Source organism: Vipera berus (genome assembly GCF_964194415.1).
Source record: "Vipera berus genome assembly, chromosome: 4".
Classification (NCBI taxonomy): domain Eukaryota; kingdom Metazoa; phylum Chordata; class Lepidosauria; order Squamata; family Viperidae; genus Vipera; species Vipera berus.
The window spans coordinates 40,657,793-40,676,819 of NC_138206.1; the positions used below are offsets into that span (position 1 = coordinate 40,657,793).

General features: G+C 38.8%; 1 protein-coding gene across 1 annotated transcript in view; it reads left to right on the forward strand.

The window, feature by feature from the left end:
- ILDR2 (immunoglobulin like domain containing receptor 2) overlaps positions 1–14,166 on the forward strand; it is a gene marked incomplete at its 5' end in the record, with an annotated part of 52,957 nt that extends 38,791 nt beyond the window's left edge. The window contains 6 exons of the mRNA XM_081326520.1: positions 1,199–1,345; positions 3,706–3,882; positions 4,564–4,677; positions 8,752–8,962; positions 10,457–11,117; positions 13,695–14,166. Of these exons, the coding sequence (XP_081182646.1) occupies positions 1,199–1,345; positions 3,706–3,882; positions 4,564–4,677; positions 8,752–8,962; positions 10,457–11,117; positions 13,695–13,730 (1,346 nt within the window). The 3' untranslated portion in view covers positions 13,731–14,166. The remainder of the gene's footprint in view (positions 1–1,198; positions 1,346–3,705; positions 3,883–4,563; positions 4,678–8,751; positions 8,963–10,456; positions 11,118–13,694) is intronic.
- Positions 14,167–19,027: the final 4,861 nt, after the last annotated feature.

The following is a 19,027-nucleotide window of genomic DNA, read 5'->3' on the forward strand; positions in this document are numbered from 1 at the left end:
GACAGTGCCACATTAGGGAATTTTGATTCCATTACTAGCCTTCTCTACCTAGTCTACAGTAATTAGTTGCATTGTTCTTAGATGCTGATTCCAGTTACAACAATTGGACATATATATTCTAGTTTAAACAAAAATTAATAAAGAATTGTTAAATTGTTTCCTGGTCTTTTGGATAAGATCAAGTGTACTTAAAAATCTAAAGTTCTCTTTCAATAGTACAGCCTTCTTCATAAATCCAATAAAGTCATAATTTTAGTTACATAAAGTGGTCATCATTTTAGCTTGTAGTTCAAATTAAGGATAGCTTCTTTTCTATTGACATTTAGAAAGACCACAAAGCTATATTTCATTTGTTGAAATAAGGAAATAGCTGACCTGGGAATGGCTATTTTCAAGATTGATTATTTATAGAAATGAATATTTATAGCCCTGGTGGGGTCCTTGGTGCTCTCTGAACTTGGTAGCTTTCTTGCTGTCATTTTATGTTACCTACTAACTGATGATCTTACCTAGTGTGGTGATAATATTACCTACTTTGGTAATGAAACTTCTGCAAAGATACTACCAAGGTGGTATCAGAGAACACCCAGACAGCATAAATTGATTATTGCTCTATGATATATTTTATTATGAGCTTTTATGATATGGCAACTTTATGAAGTTTGAATTATTGTATATTATAGTTACACTGCTTTTATTATGTCATTTATTATTAATTATTTTATTTATTATTTCATTGCTTGATGTATGTCAAAATAATCCCATACCTTAACTTCAGTAATATGCTAGATGGAAATCCTCACCATCCCGCATGTCCAATTTTAATTTTGGCTGTTCATCTAGCTAACAAGTTCAAGTTTCGACTAGCAGAATAAATACCCATTTGAAATTAGCAAAAGGGGGATTTTGAGGTTTTCCTTTCAGGCACATGTGTGCCATTATGTTGCTATTCTCCTTGATTACATTATACAGTGTATTACTCCTTATAGACCTTCTCAGGAAATACTATTTCTTCTGTCTTAAATAATTCTAGGACTGAGATTCGTGGGTCTAGTTTTAATTTCAACTGGTTTACATTACGCTATAAAGACTAGCACTTCTTTTTAGCATATGTATTCATTTATTATTTGTATTTTATTGAATATTAGTTATTGTTTGACACCTCCAACTTTTCATTCATTTATCTTTTTGTTTACAGAATGGATGTTTGTGGGCTTGGTGATCCTGGGCGCTTTCCTTTTCTTCCTCCTGGTTGGGATTTGCTGGTGCCAATGCTGTCCTTATAACTGCTGCTGTTACATTCGTTGCCCTTGCTGTCCAGATACTTGCTGCTGTCCACGAGCATGTGAGTGACTGTTTACAGTGTGGATCAAAATTTAAACAAATCTTTCATCAAGATACGTTGTCTGTCTGGCATATTTATTTATAGAAAGAAAGTTTATGTGCTGGTGATGACCTATAAAGCCCTAAATGGCTTGGGTCCAGGATATTTGAGGGAACACCTGCTGCCGGCATCAAGTTCCCTTCGTCCTCTGCGCTCCCACAGGGAGGGCCTTCTCAGGGTGCCGCCGTTAAAAGACTGCCGGCGGATAACACCCAGAGGGAGGGCCTTCTCTGTGGGTGCGCCTGCCCTTTGGAAACAGCTGCCCGTGGAGCTTAGGACTGCCCCCGACCTTCGCTCATTTCGCCGGGACCTGAAGACCTGGCTCTTTGAGCTTTCCGGCCCAGGCTGAGAGTTTTAATTGAGGTTTTTATATTTCTACTTCAGGGATTGAATTTAATCATTTTTAATTGTTTTTAAATTTTTGTATTGATGTTTTAAACACCTTGTAAACTGCCCTGAGTCCTACGGGAAAAGGGCGGTATATAAATCTAATAAAATCTAAATCTAAATCTATATGGGCTTGAAAGCTACAGTTAAGAGTACATATAATGCAAAAATCAGTATAAAAAGCTAAAACCTAAATTATCTGGCCTTTCAGAGTACTAAATTTCCTATAGATGTTGTTATCCATGGGATAGCAACAAGATATTCCCCATCTAGGTGAAGCCATGTTTAACTAGTTTTGTGTAACTACTAGATGCTGAATAAAGTTGGACTAGTTTTCCAAGTTTCTGAACTTGGAAAATATTGCTTTAGAACAGGAGTCCCAACCTTTCTGGCACCAGGGACTGGTTTTGTGGAAGACAATTTTTCCATGGACTGGAGAGAAGGGTGATGGTTTTGCGCATAACCTAGATCCCACACATTTCCCTGCTGCTTGCATGGCCTGGTTCCTAACAGGCCATGGACTAGTACTGGTCTGCAGCCCAGGGATTGGGGATCCCTGCTTTAGAACATTTTTAAAACATGTCTGTTGGTATAACTACCTTTGGCCTTTTGTATAACCAAGTTACTGTTTTGTTTTTTATTAAACTTGTGACTATCAAAGTCTTTTGGCAGTTTACGATAAGATAAGGTAAGATAATCTTTATTGTCATTTTTTACTGTGGGCACAACAGCACACATCAAAAATGAAATTTAGTTGCCTGCTCTCAAAGTGAAACACATACATGACACTCACCTAAAACATACTATATACAACATATGTACAGACCCACACCCCTACATATACATAACAATAAAATTTATTTGTACTGCTAGTGTAGGACAGTGTACCTAATTGTGAGATTTTTTTTCTGCTAGCACACCCAGATTTTGTCAGTCTTCTTATCTGCAGTTCTACAAGCTTTCTCAAGAGCTCATCTTACAAGTGTTGAGATCTTTGGAATTAATATGGAGAATGGCACAGACAATTTGCAAGTTTCTCTAGTTTCAATTAGCAGATATATTTACAGCTAGCAGAAAGCCACTATTGGGTGTGATTTTGCAATATTAACTTTTAAAAGTGTTATTTTTTTTAAAGCAGCTGTTTAATTTTTGATGATTTAAATGTTTTTCATAACATTTCAGCAGCTTCAATCAATAGTGGTAGGCTAGATGAGACTTAAATTCATCTGCAAATTCAGTTACTTAAAAAAGGACTGGATTATTGTACTGGAGAAGATATGTATGCTTCTAAATTCTCATTGACTGAATGTATAAAATGGTACCCATCTTTCTGAATCAAAATGACTATATGATGAGAAAGAACATTCATATGATTTCTTTGTGCACATTTTTGTTTGTATTACTCCTAGTTTCTTACCATATCTGTTCAACAAGTTGTCTTTTATACTAACTTGAAGCTGTCAGTGGCAGTAAAAGTAAAGGTAAACTACTATATGATTAAGAGAGGAATCATTGTGTTCAGTGATGTACAAATAACCAGTTCAAAAACCAGATTTGGCTGGGGAAGCAATATGTAAACTAAGTGTGTTCTGGGATACCTTCTAGTGAGATTGCTTCTTTAAAATGAGTTCATTATATTTCCATTACAATCCTTATTCCCCCCCCCCAAATATCCTCCCCACTCTAAATTTCCAGGATTGAGGAAACACAAGTCTCGCAAATCTTCTGGATTGTGCTCAGCTAATGGTTTTTAGGTTTTCTGTTTCTGCTTCCAGTCCTGAGATTCTCTGATGGCCTCCCATTCAAATAATGATCAGGTCTTATCCTTGTTCACATTCAACCAAGATTGACTAAGTATCATCTGTTAGCTGGACCAGAGAAGGACAGTTATTGTTTGATATATTTGAAGTATTACTTGTTACTCTTTTTTTCAGTGTATGAAGCAGGAAAAGCTGCAAAGGCTGGATATCCTCCAGCAGTCACATCAATCCCAGGTCCATACTGTATTCCTACTGTTTTGGGTAGTGGAGTCCCATCTCATGCTGTCCTTGTGGAGAAGTCACATTTACCTCCCTTGGCACCTAGTGAATCTGGTGCAGGAGCACAAAGTGGTAATCTCTTCGTCTCTCTCTCTCTCTCTCTCTCTCTCTCTCTCTCTCTCTCTCTCTCTCTCTCTCTCTCTCTCTCTCTCTCTCTCTCTCTCTTCATTTCTGGAATGTTAAAATAATAGAATGTAAAACAGAATCAGTTAGAAAAGCATAGAATTTCCTTATCCCATTTTGATTTAGTCAGTTGACAAATCAATAAAGTTATCCAAATATTATCTTGTCTCTAAATGTCAAATGAAGAACTATAATTTATGACTGTCTAAAATTTAGGAGCGGTTGTGGCAGATATCTAATTGGGAATGCTTCTGTTTCCAAAGGAGTAGGGAAATCATGAAGAAGACTTGAGTTCTGGGTTCAGGGAAGATTACATTTCATTGATGCTGGGATTCCCAATTAAACTCAAGAGAAAGCTATAGTAAAGAGAGAAATAAGTGGAAGCTGAGCCAAGTCAGATGACAACCAGCCAAGTAGGGTGTAAAGATGACAACCACCACTTTGAAGGGGACCTGGAAACTTCCCCCATCATCAACAGTTAGAGAAGGATTATTATTTAATAAAACATATTTCTAAACACTTAAAAATTTAGTACATTTATATATCATAGGACAATGACCTCCTAATGGCATATTAGATATTTGTTTCCTAGAAAGACTGCATATACTAATCACTTACTTCTCTATGCAGTGCACAAGGGTTACCGAATACAAACCGACAAAGACAGAGATTCTATGAAGGTGCTATACTACGTTGAGAAAGAATTGGCTCAGTTTGACCCAGCCAGAAGGATGCGGGAGAGATGTGAGAAACAGTTTTATCAACTATTTCAAATTAATGTCATCCTTGCTTCTATTTAAAATATTACGGAATTTTAACACAGACCTCCTCATGCCATGCTCATCACTTTATTGTCCCCTTTAGGTCAGGGCTTTTCAACCTTTTCACCCATTGTACCACTTTTATGATATGGCAGTAACCGAAAAACCACCAGTTGCCTAGCAAGGTGTCAAAAACTTGATGACACCCCGCCGCCCCCCAAAGGAAAAAAGTGATGAAGTACAGGTAGTCCTCGACTTACAGTAGTTCACTTAGTGAACTGTTCGAAGTTTACAACAGCACTGAAAAAAAAGTGACTTATGACCATTTTTCAAATTATGACTTGTTTCAGCATTTCCAGGGTCACGTGATTTACATTCGGATGCTTGGCAACTGATTCATATTTATGATGGTTGCAGTGTCTCAAGGTCATGTGATCCCCTTTTGCAACCTTTTGACATGCAAAGTCAATGGGGAAACCAGATTCACTTAACCTTTTATATTAGGGGTGTCAAACTCAATTTCATTGAGGGCCACATTAGCATTGTGGTTACCATGGGTGGGGTTTCCTTCCTTCCTTCCTTTTTCCCTCCCTCCCTCCCTCCCTCCCTCCCTCCCTCCCTCCTCCTCATTCCCATTTCCTTCCTTCCTTCCTTCCTTCCTTCCTTCCTTCCTTCCTTCCTTCCTTCCTTCCTTCCCTTCTTTCCCTCTTTCTCATTCCCATCTTCCTTCCTTCCTTCCTTCCTTCCTTCCTTCCTTCCTTCCTTCCTTCCTTCCTTCCTTCCTTCCTTCCTTCCTTCCTTCCTTCCTTCCTTTGCTTCTGCAGGGCTGTCAGGGCGCAGCAGAAATGCCAGGATCAGCGCTGGGGTCCAGCTGATTAGCATTTCTTGGGGGCTCAGCAGCAGTGCGAGGATCAGCGCCAGGCTCCAGCTGATCGGCGCTTCTGGGGGGCTCAGCTGAAGCACCAAGATCAGCGCTGGGCTCCAGCTGATCAGTGTTTCTGGACGGGTCACCGATCCTGGGCTCCTGCCGAGCCCCCATAGCCCTGTAGAAGCGCACACCGATCCTGGGGCTCCTGCCCAGCTCACTCGCTCGTCCTTCCCCCAAAAACATGCCGCTCGCTAAACATGCCGCTCACTCATGTGCCCTTCCCCCGAAAACACGCCGCTCACTAAACAGGCCAGTCGCTCATTCACCCTTCACCCAAAAACACATCACTCGCTAAACCGGCCGCTTGCTCTCTCACCCTTCGCCTGAAAACAGGCTGCTCGCTCTGTCTCTCTTCACTGCTTTGGTAAGAAAAGCCTATTCTTTTCTTGCTCTTTCCCTCTCCCACCAAAACCTCCCCCTTTTATACTTCTCTTCTCTCTGCCCTCCTCCTCCTTTTCCGGGTGCACCGGAAGCTCCAATTACCATGTCACCACATGCGCCGATCCTAGGGCTTCTGCCAAGCTCTGCAGTTCTAGCTGATCTCCTCCAGGTCTGTGCAGCGCTGCTTTAGCTGGTTCCCTTCCCCACTACACTTGGCTATGGGGCGTATATCACCTGCCAGGTGCTAAAGTACCACTGGTGGTACATATACCACCGGTTGAAAAGTCCTGCTTTAGGTAACACCTGTTCCAGGTGTTGTTATCAATCTATATTGCCCCCCCCAAATATGCTAATTTTCAAAAATCCTTAGAGGAAGTTTTCTGGAGGCTTGATAATCACATCAATTAAGTTACACAAGCCTGTTATCTAGTTTGCATGTTGCAGTTGGAAGGAGGTTGGAGCTTTCATGTGACTTTTTCAATAGAGTACAAAAATACTCAATTGCATGAGCCCCTGCATGCAATGCTGTATGGAATAAATCCTTCTACTTCAATAAGAATCAAGGGTTAGAACTTTAGAACTGCCTATTTCCTCAATTGCTAATGAATGTATGACTTACTTTGAAAAAGTATTTTAAATATTGTTTATGTGATAAACTAGTAATATATAATATAATCCACTCTTCACCAATTTTCTATAAACTTGTTAAAGGGTTTAACAAGTACTTTAGGAAGAAGATAAATTGGCTATATTACCATTTCCATAAGTTCCACTGTGCATAACTGAGTAATTCATTGAAGTGGTTTTTTTCTAAAGAATATTATAGCAGGTGCATGTCCACAAATTGCTACCCACGGATATTATATTTCATCTCTACCTGTACATAGCAATCATTTCAAGTGAAACAAAATAGCGACCCAAGTCATTGACTCATCTAATCCTCTCAGATTTGATGAATTGGGGGGGGGTGTTATGTAAAAAATAATAACTGCTGCTATCTATTTTTAGCATACGCATTCAATAGACTCACTTTATAAGAGCCAGTACGTTCTAGCACTCTCAGACATGCAGGCTGCTTCTATCAATTGGTAAGCAGACTGAAGGAATGACTTTAAACACAGTTTTGAGAAAAACTAGCAAATTACATGGTGTTCTACAATACTCATCACTGAACATGCTGCCATTTCCACCCACTGAGAATACTATAAAAAGGTTCCCTCCAGATTGGAATGCCTAGGATCCAAATGTCATTGCTTGCTGGGGGATAAGCAATGGGGGTGATGGGCGGGAAAGATCAAGTCATTATGAAAAGCTACATTTACTTAATTCTACAGAGCTGATCTGTCTTCCATAGTGTGACTGAGATCCCACATTTCTGATAGCGTAGAACTAATGCATATGAAAATGTTTATGTTATAATATAAATATCATATTGGTTTTATATGCTGTTCTCTAAGCAGATGTCACTTCAAAAGCACCACTTTTTAAGATGTCATCTATATGGGATTTTTTTCTGAGCTTTTTTCCTATTGATCTGCAGACAATATTGCAATATTTTTAAAATGAACCAATCCTTAACATTAGGCTTACCAGACATTTATTTCTTTAAAAATCTTATTGTCTAGCTACTGTTCAAAGAAACCTGTGGCAGTTATAAACCATAAAATCAAAATAAAGGAATAAATCTAAGTAAAGTAAGCAATGCCGTAATCTTTCTGCATTCTATACTAGCAGCAATTTTGGGGTCATCTTCAAGAATAACAGGCCTACATCAAATTAATTGCAGTAATTCAAATATATGTTACCAGGACATGGACTGTCCCTGCAGCTGCCAGGATTCAAGTGAGAGAAGAAAATCTAATACCCCAAGACTGTGTACCAACTCCTTCATAGGGAATAAGTAGTAGTAATCTCCCCCAGAATTGAAGATTTTTCCAGTTCCTAGACCATCAGTCTACAGAGTTTCCATCTTGTCGGATTCAACTTCTGCTGATTGATCAAATTCCAGGGGAAAGTAATCTACAAAAACACCTGTAGCTGTTAGAGCTAGATGTCATCAGTATACAAGTGACGCTTAACCCCAAATCTACTGATTACTGCACCAATGAATTAATGTAGATATTAAACAAGAATGATAAAATAGATCCTTGTAAGAACCCAGAGCTTGGAGCCAGGAACTCTGCAGCCCCTTAATATTTTCTGAAATAGGCACAGAGCCATTGAAAAATAATGCCTCCAACTTTAGCTGTAGATAGCAAAGTACTAAGATTAAATCCAGGAGAGAATAGAAAGTTGCACTCATCCAGTCTTTCTCATATAATCTGTCATCTAGTAAAGAAACCAAAGTAACTTCAGTGCCAAACCAGGCCTGAAAGCAAACTGGAGCAGGTCTAGTGTATCAATGTTCTCCAATTACTCATAAATAAATTGTCTCTCATCCCCTCAAGCATTTTGCCCAAGCAAGAATATCTGTAATAAGGCAATAGTTCTCAAGTATCTCCCAAGTCTAAGGTGTGGTCTTTAGAAAGGATTAAACTACCACTTCTTTTAGAGCAGAGAAGTTATTCTAAGGCAGAGGTCTACAACCTTTTTCGGTTGGTGGACTGGAGGGAAAGGGAGGGTGAAGCATTTTGCGCGTGTAAACAGTGAAATAGTTTATGCAAATAGATAATGTTCAGGGTGGTATGAGCATCTCAAAAATGTTATCTTCTCTAACATTTTCCCAATAACTACTATCTTTCATTCCAGACAATAACACCATCTCAGAGCTCAGTTCTTTACACGATGGGGGTGCCAACTTCCGCCAGTCTTACCGTCAGGTGTGCAGGAAAGCACTTCCTCCTTCAGGAGACATGAGTGGTGATGCTGAGTACTGGACAGGGGTTGTTAGTGGAAGTGGTACATCCAGGCCACAAACACGTTCTGATTACAGGGAAGACAGAGGAAGCTTCAGAATGAGGTGAGGTCAGTGGTGGAAAGTGGAAACGGAAGACTATTGCTTTTCAGTATTTTTAACTTTCCTGATTTATATGGATGAATAGCAAGTATGAACATAAGGCATTTAAAAGATCTGATATCCTGCACCTGGATATGATAAATGTAAGGAAGGCCAGTTTGATGTAGTGGTTAGAATGCTGGGTTAGAACCTGGGAGACTGTGGTTGTTGAACCTCAGGCATAAAAGCTAGCTGGGTGACTTCATGCCAATCACTCTCTCAGCCCAATAGCCTAACACTGTTGTTGTTGTGAGGAATGATCATTATGTATACTATCTTGAGTTGTACAAAATAAAGGTGGGTTATACATTTAACAATAAATAAGGTAAGTTACAAAGCTAGTTTTGTATAGCTGAAGCACAATAAAAGGGCATTGTCTTATCTGAACAATGTATTGTGGAAGTTGTATCTTTTGGGCATTGTCAGACAGCATAAAACATCTAACATCCAAGCACAGCCTGTTTAGGGAGCCATACTGTATGTCAACCATCTGGATAGTGTAGATTGGTACTGTATCACATTCAACAAATCATACTTAAAATAAATCATCCTTTAAAATAATACATATTTATAAGGTGTCTTACACTCTATAATACATAGTGGAGAGGTAGTATAGTACAGATCATCTTCACTTTCTTTGTGCTCAGAAATAGAGCAATATTTGAAGTGATTGACACAAGATAAAGTCCAACTCCCTCTTTCTTTCTTTTTCTTCTCCCAAAATATTATATTGCTGTTTTGTTTAGCTTGCAACCAACTACTGTGTCAAGACTTTCGTCATCTGTACTATTACCAAGCCAGGATTTCCCCAACACACGTAATAGTCATTCTCTGAGCCATGCTATCTCAACTTAGAGGAAAGATGAGATGTCAGAAATAACATATTTGGAGTATTATTCCCTTAGTTGATTGTTCCTATCCAATCAATAAGATGCTAACTACCAGTTAACAGGCTGAACTCTGTGAGCTTAAGTCTGAATCATTTGTACTGAGGTAAAAAGGTATGTTGTGGAGTCATGCATGTGGATTACCCTTATTGTAACTCTATTAGCTATAGCTGAACAGCGCAACGGATGATTTGCCTGGCAAAGGGTCCAGATTCAATAGCTGCAAATCCAATTGAAAGGAGCATGTGGTAGGAAAGAGCTTTTACTGGAGGTCTTTGGAGAATAACTTTTTCAGGTAACCTGGATATAAAAAACTATATGGATAAAAAGTTTTGACTTTGCTTAGGTGTATAGTTTCCTCTGCTCTAGAAATAGGGCAATCAGTGTTAAAAAAAAAGAATTTTCTACTACTCACTTGGGTGCTGCCAGTACAAGTACAGGACTGCTATAATATTTCAAATGTTCCTCTGGGAATTACTTAGATTGGCTGAACAGACAAGTAGGTTACTAATTAATCTAAAAAAATAAATTAAACCAAAAATTCAAAGCATCTCTTTTATGTCTTACCCAGCCAGCAGAGATCAAAGTCAGAAATGCTTTCAAGAAAGAATTTTTCTTTCGGAGTGCCAGCTGTCTCCATGGATGAATTAGCAGCCTTTGCTGAATCTTACAGTCAACAGGTCCATCGGACTGAGGCGAGTCAGGAGCCACGGCACTTTGAGAGGACAGGATCAAGGAGGGGGCCAATACAACATCTGGAGAATTCAGATGATTTCTATAGCAAACGCAGGGGAGGAAACCGTGAACCAGTAACAGATCCAGACCGGGAATGGAGATACAGCCCACCCAGGAGACGTATGCATGAAGAGAAACACCTGCCTAGGCTAATGTGTCGGACACCTGGAGGAAGTCAGAAGTATGATCACTCCTACCTCACTAGTGCCCTTGAAAGGAAATCTCGAAGCTATGATGAGAATGGTGAGCATAGTGAGACGCCTTCAAAGCTCAGCTCACAATCCAGCCAAAGGGGAGGATCTTACTATGCTTGGTCACCATCATCAACTTACAAAGCAGAACAGCAGCAGCAACAACCTCCACAGCAAGAGGAAGGAGAAGATACTCTGCCACCTTACAGCGAGAGGGAATTGAGCCGGGGTTTTTCATACAAAAACAGAGAACAACCTAACTTCAATTCATCAGAGAAGAAGAGGAAAAAAGAGCCCCCCAAAACAGTGAGGCAATATCTTGATACCCTTGTGCCAGGGCTAAATGGGCGGAATGCTTATTGCACTTTGATAGAAGAATTCAGAGACATTGTGTACTCTGGATTTAATGTTAAAATTGCAGTTGGCAAATAAAATAAAATTAAAAAATCACCACTTTGTCTTTACCCCAGGGAATATTGATTTTACACCTCAAAGATGCATTTCAAAATGTGGCCAGATGAAAAGGATAGTGCAAAATTTAGTCTCACAGATTAAGAGAAAATATGAGTGAAGCAAAATATGAATTCATCAAATGTGTATCATGGGTAGAAGGGTAAGCCATGAATTCAGTAGGAATTGCCTTAATGTCATTGTAATTTCATCAGTAGAGAGATCATTGCTTATTAATTTACACCTATAAGTTAAAGAATTTAATATTAGGCCACACTTGAAAGACATATTAATTTATTTCTGGGTAGTTGAAAGAGTTTTTTATGAAATGAATTTACAATGTGTACTTATCCACTGAACAAGAATGATAGCAAAAAGAAAAGGATTTTGTATTAGACTCTGCTCAGATGGTTCTCCTGCTTGTGAGATTTTATTGGTTTCCATTGACATCCCGTGATGAACCAGACTTGTGAAGAGTAAATCATGAAAGTGCATACATTAAAAGTCTGAGCATACAGGTAATCCTTATTAGTGACTGCCTTGGGCAGCCACCATTCACATTTAAACTGTGATGAAAAAGTTAACTTTGTGTCCCATATCCACATTTATGATCTTTGCAGCATCTGTTTCTCAGTGACATGTTTGCCATTATTGTCAGTTAGTACTCCTCCCCTCCCCCACTCACAGAGCAGAATAATTGCCTAACCAAACTTTCCATCACAGCACAGTGCATTGCTCAGATATGCTAACCACAAGTTAACAGCCTCAGCTCTGTGATCTTTGTTAGTTGATAGAACCATGCAACTCACAGCTGCTGCCTGAAATTGACAAGACCCAAATCAGTTTCACACTAAAGCCATTCCTTTGTCTCCTGAGCAGCTCCTGGCTGACAGCTGGGAGTATGCTAAGCAAACAGCTGGGTCTACTGTCTTCCTTTTGATGTAGTGCATTATGTGTCTCTTATAATTCCCTTTCTCCCTATTGAATGCAAATGCAAATATCTATTCAGTTCTAGCTAATTATCCCAGTGTTGGGGAGAGTATTCTAAAAGATAACAGAGTGGCGAAAAGTGGCTATTTAAGCATTTGTATCTTTCTGAAGATATAAAGCATAAAAAAACACCTGGAAGTAATAATATAAAAACAGTTGTAGTCGCATTATTTTTCACTTCCTGCTTGAGTCACAAGTCCTAACTGTGGTCACTGAAGGACTACCTATATTAAATGAAAACTACAGGTTGTGCTTATGAGAAAACAGATTAAAGCAGACATGTCAAACACAAGGCCCAGGGCCCGGATCCGGCCCGCGAAGTGGTTTCATGTGGCCCGCGAAGCCATCCTGGAAACAGTGAGGGAACGGCCCCCACTGCCTTGGCCCTGGCCCAGAAACCCTCCTTCTGCCAGAGACCCTCAGATCTGTCCCACTCCTGCCCAGGCCCCCATAGGCACCCTTGATGCGAACGATGTGGAGCTGGCCACGCCCACCCTGGCCACACCCACCCGGCCCCCTGAGGGCAACCGCAATGCTGATGTGGCCCTCAATGAAATTGAGTTTGACACCCCTGGATTAAAGGAATGAGGACAAACTGTCCATAAGCGTGTTTTTTTAATGTTCCTATGAATGAATAAGTAATTGAATCCTAGCCACCTTTCTTTTCATGATTATACATAATAAATCATTAAAAAAATTCAATGAAAACATTCTTACTGATTATAGTTAGCACATGCAAAGCTTCCAGATCATTTGGAACTGACTTACAGAATGGTCTCTTGGCCTGAAAATAGATGCCAAATGGCCACTTTGTTCTGTTCCTTGTGTCTTCTCTTTCTTCCCAGGGATAGATAAAAAAAAATTCTAACCATTGGGCAAAAGCTTTTTTTTTAAGGAAGGCTGAATCCTTGATTTCATTGAATTGTGCATTCCATGTGAAAAGAAGCACACTGGTTTTTTTTGCCTCTTTCACATGGAGTAGAAGAAAGAGGAGGAAAGGGAAATTGTCTTAACATACAAAAGTAAATCAAGAGCTTTCCTCTCATTTTCTTTCTTTCCTGAAGGGAAGTCTTTCTTCTTTTTGTCTGAAAGAATAATCACTTGACTACACATTATTTCATGGTCCTGATTATTGTATTGCTAGGTGATCATTATTTCAAAGGAGAAGGGCAAAAAAATAGAGTTCCTTTGATGGACTATGTACATGGGAGATTTTCAACTCTAAAAAAGAGGAATACTCTTAAAAAAGAGGCATTCTATTTTTTCATTATTTTCAATTGGAGGGCTACATGGGTGTATCTTAGGGATAGAATGTGGCAGAAATCCTTTTCATTTTATGGTTTTTTGAGGAGGTGGGCCTAAAGCATTGATATGTTAACCCCATCTGTGTTGATTGGTTTGATATTTTATAATTTTTTGCTTCTCTTTTCTTGTTTTTCTCAGAATGAATTCCCAACAAGGATGTCCCTTGTGGTTTGATGTTGCTATAGAAGAGTTGTCTTAATGGACTGGGAAAACAGAAGCAAAGTCATGAAGTCTTAAAGAAATAAATGCTTTCATAGGGTACATTCAGAGATTTACATGTTTCATCTTGTGAACTGAGACCTTATATCATAGCCAGTGTTAGCCAGCTGCTCTCATGCGGTTGATGGACTAAGGCTAAGCCTTTGGAAAGGAACAGCTCACTTTACCAGGAAATGAAACACAAATGAAACTTTTGGCAAGTTTATCCTCAGATGTCTTTCTGCAAAGGTGCTGCCTTTATATTCTTCTCTTGAGCCCTCTCTGGAACACTTGCAGTTTTAGAGAAGCTACTTCAGTGTATAGTAGAATTTTTGTCTTCTGATATGGCAGACTTCCCACATGCACTGGATCTTATGTTTCACAGGAAACATTGCCACCAGTTCAGGGAGTTTGCCCCATTTCTCTGCTATCTCACGTGCAGACAGAAATAGAGACTTCATATAAATATTTAGTGACTGTTGTAATTTAAGAAATACTGTTTAAGAACATCTGGAAAAGGAAATCTTCCATCCTTTTGGAAATGGCCTGAAACAGAGATGTGGAGCATTGGACTATGAAGGACGAAACAGCAATGTATGACATCTGAAGTTTGTTTGTTATTGTTTTTTTAACGTCCTGTTCATTCAGTAATGGGAGATGCCAGTGAGATTAATGTTTTATTTTGAAAGTGAAACTCAGTATATTTTGCTGTAATGAAAATGTTCCATGTTATTTCGCTATTGTCTGATATGATGTATCAGCATTGCCTTACAGATAAAGTATAGCCATAAAAGGTTTCAGCTGGGGTTGTTGAATGGTCCTATCATAAGAGGAGCTGAAGCTCCGATTCTGCTGACAATACTCTTTGGACAATTATTATTGTTTTAGAAAACCAATTGGGAGGAGACACTTTAACTAGAAAGAGAACAATGGGATGCAAAGAAATCACACAAATACAGGAATGCATACATATAGAGAGAAAATAAAAACAGAATATATCTATAAATCTCTTTCTCTCCATTTTTTTATACTTATACACAGATCAGTATTACTTTGTGATTGTTATTACTGGTTGATACTACTCTTAAAAGCAATAGAAAAAAAATCCTGAAAATAAAAATGTTGGATAAACATGATCATTAAGAACTACTTCATGTTCTGTATTTTTGTAAAGCATTAATAGTCTTAACAATTGGGTGGCAGCATTAGCAGCTTACAAAACTGTTGAATTTGGTTTCTTTTCTATCATGTTGAAGGCATCAAGAAATTTAAACTTAAAAAATCCTCAACATTTTCCCATGCATATTTTTTGTAAATAAAAAGAGTTTAAAATGTTAAAACCTTGAAAGGTTTCATGTGAAGACCTAGAAAATCTTAGACAGTTTCCAATCTTACTAAATTTTTAGTACTTTTTATTTTGTTATGATTAATCTAGCTTTATCTTGTAATATTGCAGAAGCCATGTTGTCACTTTTCCTTCCATTAACAAATAACAGCAAGAATTCCTTTTGGTTGATATCGTAACATAAACCATCTTATTTTACTGTGACCTCACTAGCAAGACAGTTTGATTTCTTTTCTGAAAAGTCAGGGTTTTGTTTTGTTTTTGATAGGAAACTCATTTTTAAGTTTCATCAATATCAGAAAATATTTCAGAGTTCGCAGAAAATCAGTACGTTGTTGGACAAATAATTAGAAACTTCCAGTTAACATCTTTGTCATAAAAAATTATATTGTACATACAGATGAAAAGGAGTGCCCAAGATATATATGAGATTTCAAATCCAAGGTCAGTTAGCATTTTGCTGGAACTCCAGAATTTTTAGTTCATAATAACAGAAAGTCATCAGCTTGGGGTAATTCAGCTACCCATATATAAGCTTAGCGTATACAGTAGCTTTGTATAGGTAAAAGATCTCTCTTAGTGGCTCTCTCGGTTGTACTTTTTTTTATGCTTGTATGGCTGTGTCCCATTCATGGTAAATGAAATTGCATAATCTATCAGGATAATTGACCTATTGACTAGGTTCATATATCATAATAGACTAAGGCTGAGTTTAATTGTGATTTGATGGAGAAGTGAGAAGTTTTTGTTGGCAACATACTATACATACTAATCCATAAATATACTAATTCATCAATCCATATATCTAACATACTAATCCATAAATCATAACATACAAATTATACATTGCACTCAGCCAACAGTACATTATGCAGTATCATGATGTGAAGATAATTGATACAATATGAATATACCTTGAAAGCCCCAGAATAGTGTATCTAGGGTAATGGATGCCTGTTAGACCTAAATGCCCATTATACCCAAATAGGGTCTTACACATGCATATTTTTCATGTACATATTCAATATAAAATAGTGGATTTTGTCTTTTGCAGCTGAGGGCTGCTCGAGCTAAACCCAGTAAACTCAAGGTTTTATATGCTATCATTTGGAAGGCTTCACAACCAGCAAGGCAATACATTTTTACACATCAGGTAGTCAACCTCATATTCAGAGTCTTATAGCAGAAGTTTCACAGATACAGCATGGCTAAATAAATTGCTTTGTTGTAGATAAAATGTTATATAATGAACACAAAAATTAAACCCTGGGTATACTGTAAATGTCTAAGTGTTTAACTTATATCTTTCTATCCTGATTTTTTGAGTCAACACTTCGACCATTCTTTTTCTGGTCTTAAAAATTAGAGATAACTACTGCACTCCAATGAAATCATGCTAGTTTTGGCTCTTACACCATTCCACTTGGTAACTCTTGGTTATAAAGAAAAACGGGAAATACATTTTCTAAACAATCAAGCCATCACATACATATGTTCTGATCCCAATTAACCTGTAGAATCAGGCCTTATGGAAGGAAAGTAGCATATGCTCTCCTCAAGATAATTTCATATAGACTGATTCATCTCAATAAATCACTGCTGTTTGTAATTGCCACTTGCAAATGATAGAACATAAAACCTTGAGTTTACTGGGTTTAGCTGAGCAGCCCTCAGCTGCAAAAGGATACTCCTTGTGGATCACTCCAATGGACAGTTTCATTCAGCTGCCCGTTAGTTCTACCTTATTTTAATGAACTGCTTATAATAATAAATAATAAACCTTTATTGTCAAAGTACAACATGTGTACATTGAGATTAGCTGAGCCTCCCCCTGTGCTCTCTCCCCCCAACACACAGTGACAACAAACCCTCCATCCCACCACACTATGTGAACCAACTATACCACACACCGGCCTCCCAAGTCAATTCTGCATAAGATTATGTCCCATTTAAAAGCCTAACAGCCCACGGATAAAAGCTATTTTTCAGCCTGTTGGTACGGCTGGCTATATTCCTATATCTCCTACCGGATGGTAGGAGAGTAAAGAGATACCGTCCAGGGTGTGAGTCATCCCTGAGAATCTTCCTCACTCTTCCAAGGCAATGAGCCCTGGCGATGTCATCCAGTGGTGTCAGGGAACAGCCCACAATGTCTTGTGCTGTGCTCACTACCCTCTGTAATACTTTCCTATCCGCAGCTGTCAGACCAGCATACCAAACCACAATACCATACGAGAGGACGCTCTCTATGGTAGACCGGTAAAAGAGGGTCATTAGCTGTTGTTCTACCCTGTTCTTCCGCAAGATCCTAAGAAAGTGAAGCCTCTGTTGGGCCTTTCTAGCCACCTGGGTTGTGTTAACTTTCCAGGTCAGATCTTCACAGAGGTAGACTCCCAGAAATTTAAAGGAGGAAACTCTCTCTACACAATCCTCCCCGATGTAAAGTGGGGCAGGTTCCTCCTTTTTTCTCCGGAAGTCTAACACCATCTCTTTCGTCTTGCCGATGTTTAGGTGCAAGTTGTTGTTACTACACCATATGGATAGTTTTTGTACCTCCGCCCTATATGCTGTCTCATCCCCACCTGTAATAAGACCCACCACAGTTGTATCATCTGCGAACTTGATTATACATTATTAAGGATTTTTCTAAAGTAGAGTTGGTTGATGTCTTCTTCTCCATGATCCAATAATGACATTACTGGAGCTTCCCGTTCTCCAGCGTTTTGGCTGGGGGAATCCTTTGCCTGAATCAAGTCTTCACCGTGCTATTTTTACTGATAACAGAGAAACATTTGTGCATTCTCAACAGGGGCTTCTACTAAGTTATCAGAGAACCCTGATAGGAAGTTGCCTTTGGGAGATGACTGCTGATAAGCTCAGCTTGACATTGAAGGGGGAAAAAAATTAAGGTCTTTTCCTTAATCACATTCATTCTTGGATGTCCCTGTCCAGCATTAGGAAGGCTGGTTCAATTCAAAACTAGCTAATCACTCTCAAATACTATTTTAGGCTTGAGGTGGGCAGCCTATATGGATTGTGATATATGTAAATTCATAAAGATTATATTTCTACTGCATTTAATAAAAATAATAACAACAATAATAACAACAATAATAATAATGTTGGGAGGGACCTTGGAAGTCATCTAGTCCAACCCCCTGCTCAGACAGGAAACCCTATACCATTTCAGACAAATGGCTGTCCAGTCTCTTCTTAAAAACTTCCAGTGTTGGAGCATTCACAGCTTCTGGAGGCAAGTCGTTCCACTGATTAATTGTTCTAACTGTCAGGAAATTTCTGCTTAGTTCTAGGTTGCTTCTCTCTTTGGTTAGTTTCCATCCGTTGCTTCTTGTCCTGCCTTCAGGAGCTTTGGAGAATAGCTTGACTCCCTCTTCTTTGTGGCACCCCCAGAGATATTGGAACACTGCTATCATGTCACCCCTCACCCTTCTCTTCATTAAACTACACATACCCAATTCCAGCAACCCTTCCTTATATGTTTTGGCCTCCAGTCCCCTAATCATCTTTGTTACTCTTCTCTGTACTCTTTCTAGAGTCTCAACATCTTTTTTACATTGTGGTGACCAAAACTGGATGTGTGGCCTTACCAAGGCATTTTAAAGTGGTATTAACACTTCACGTGAACTTAATTCTATCCCTCTGTTAATGGAGCCTAGCACTGTGTTGGCTTTTTTGGCAGCTGCTGGCTCATATTTAAGTGATTGTCCACTAGGATCCTGAGATCCCTCTCACAGTTGCTACTATTGAGCAAGGTACCAACTATAAAATACCTGTACATTTGGTTTTTCTTGCCTAAATGTAGAACCTTACTTTTTTCACCATTGAATTTCATTTTGTTAGATAGCACCCAATGTTCAGGTCTGTCAAGATCCTTCTGTATCTTAAGCCTATCTTCTGGAGTGTTGGC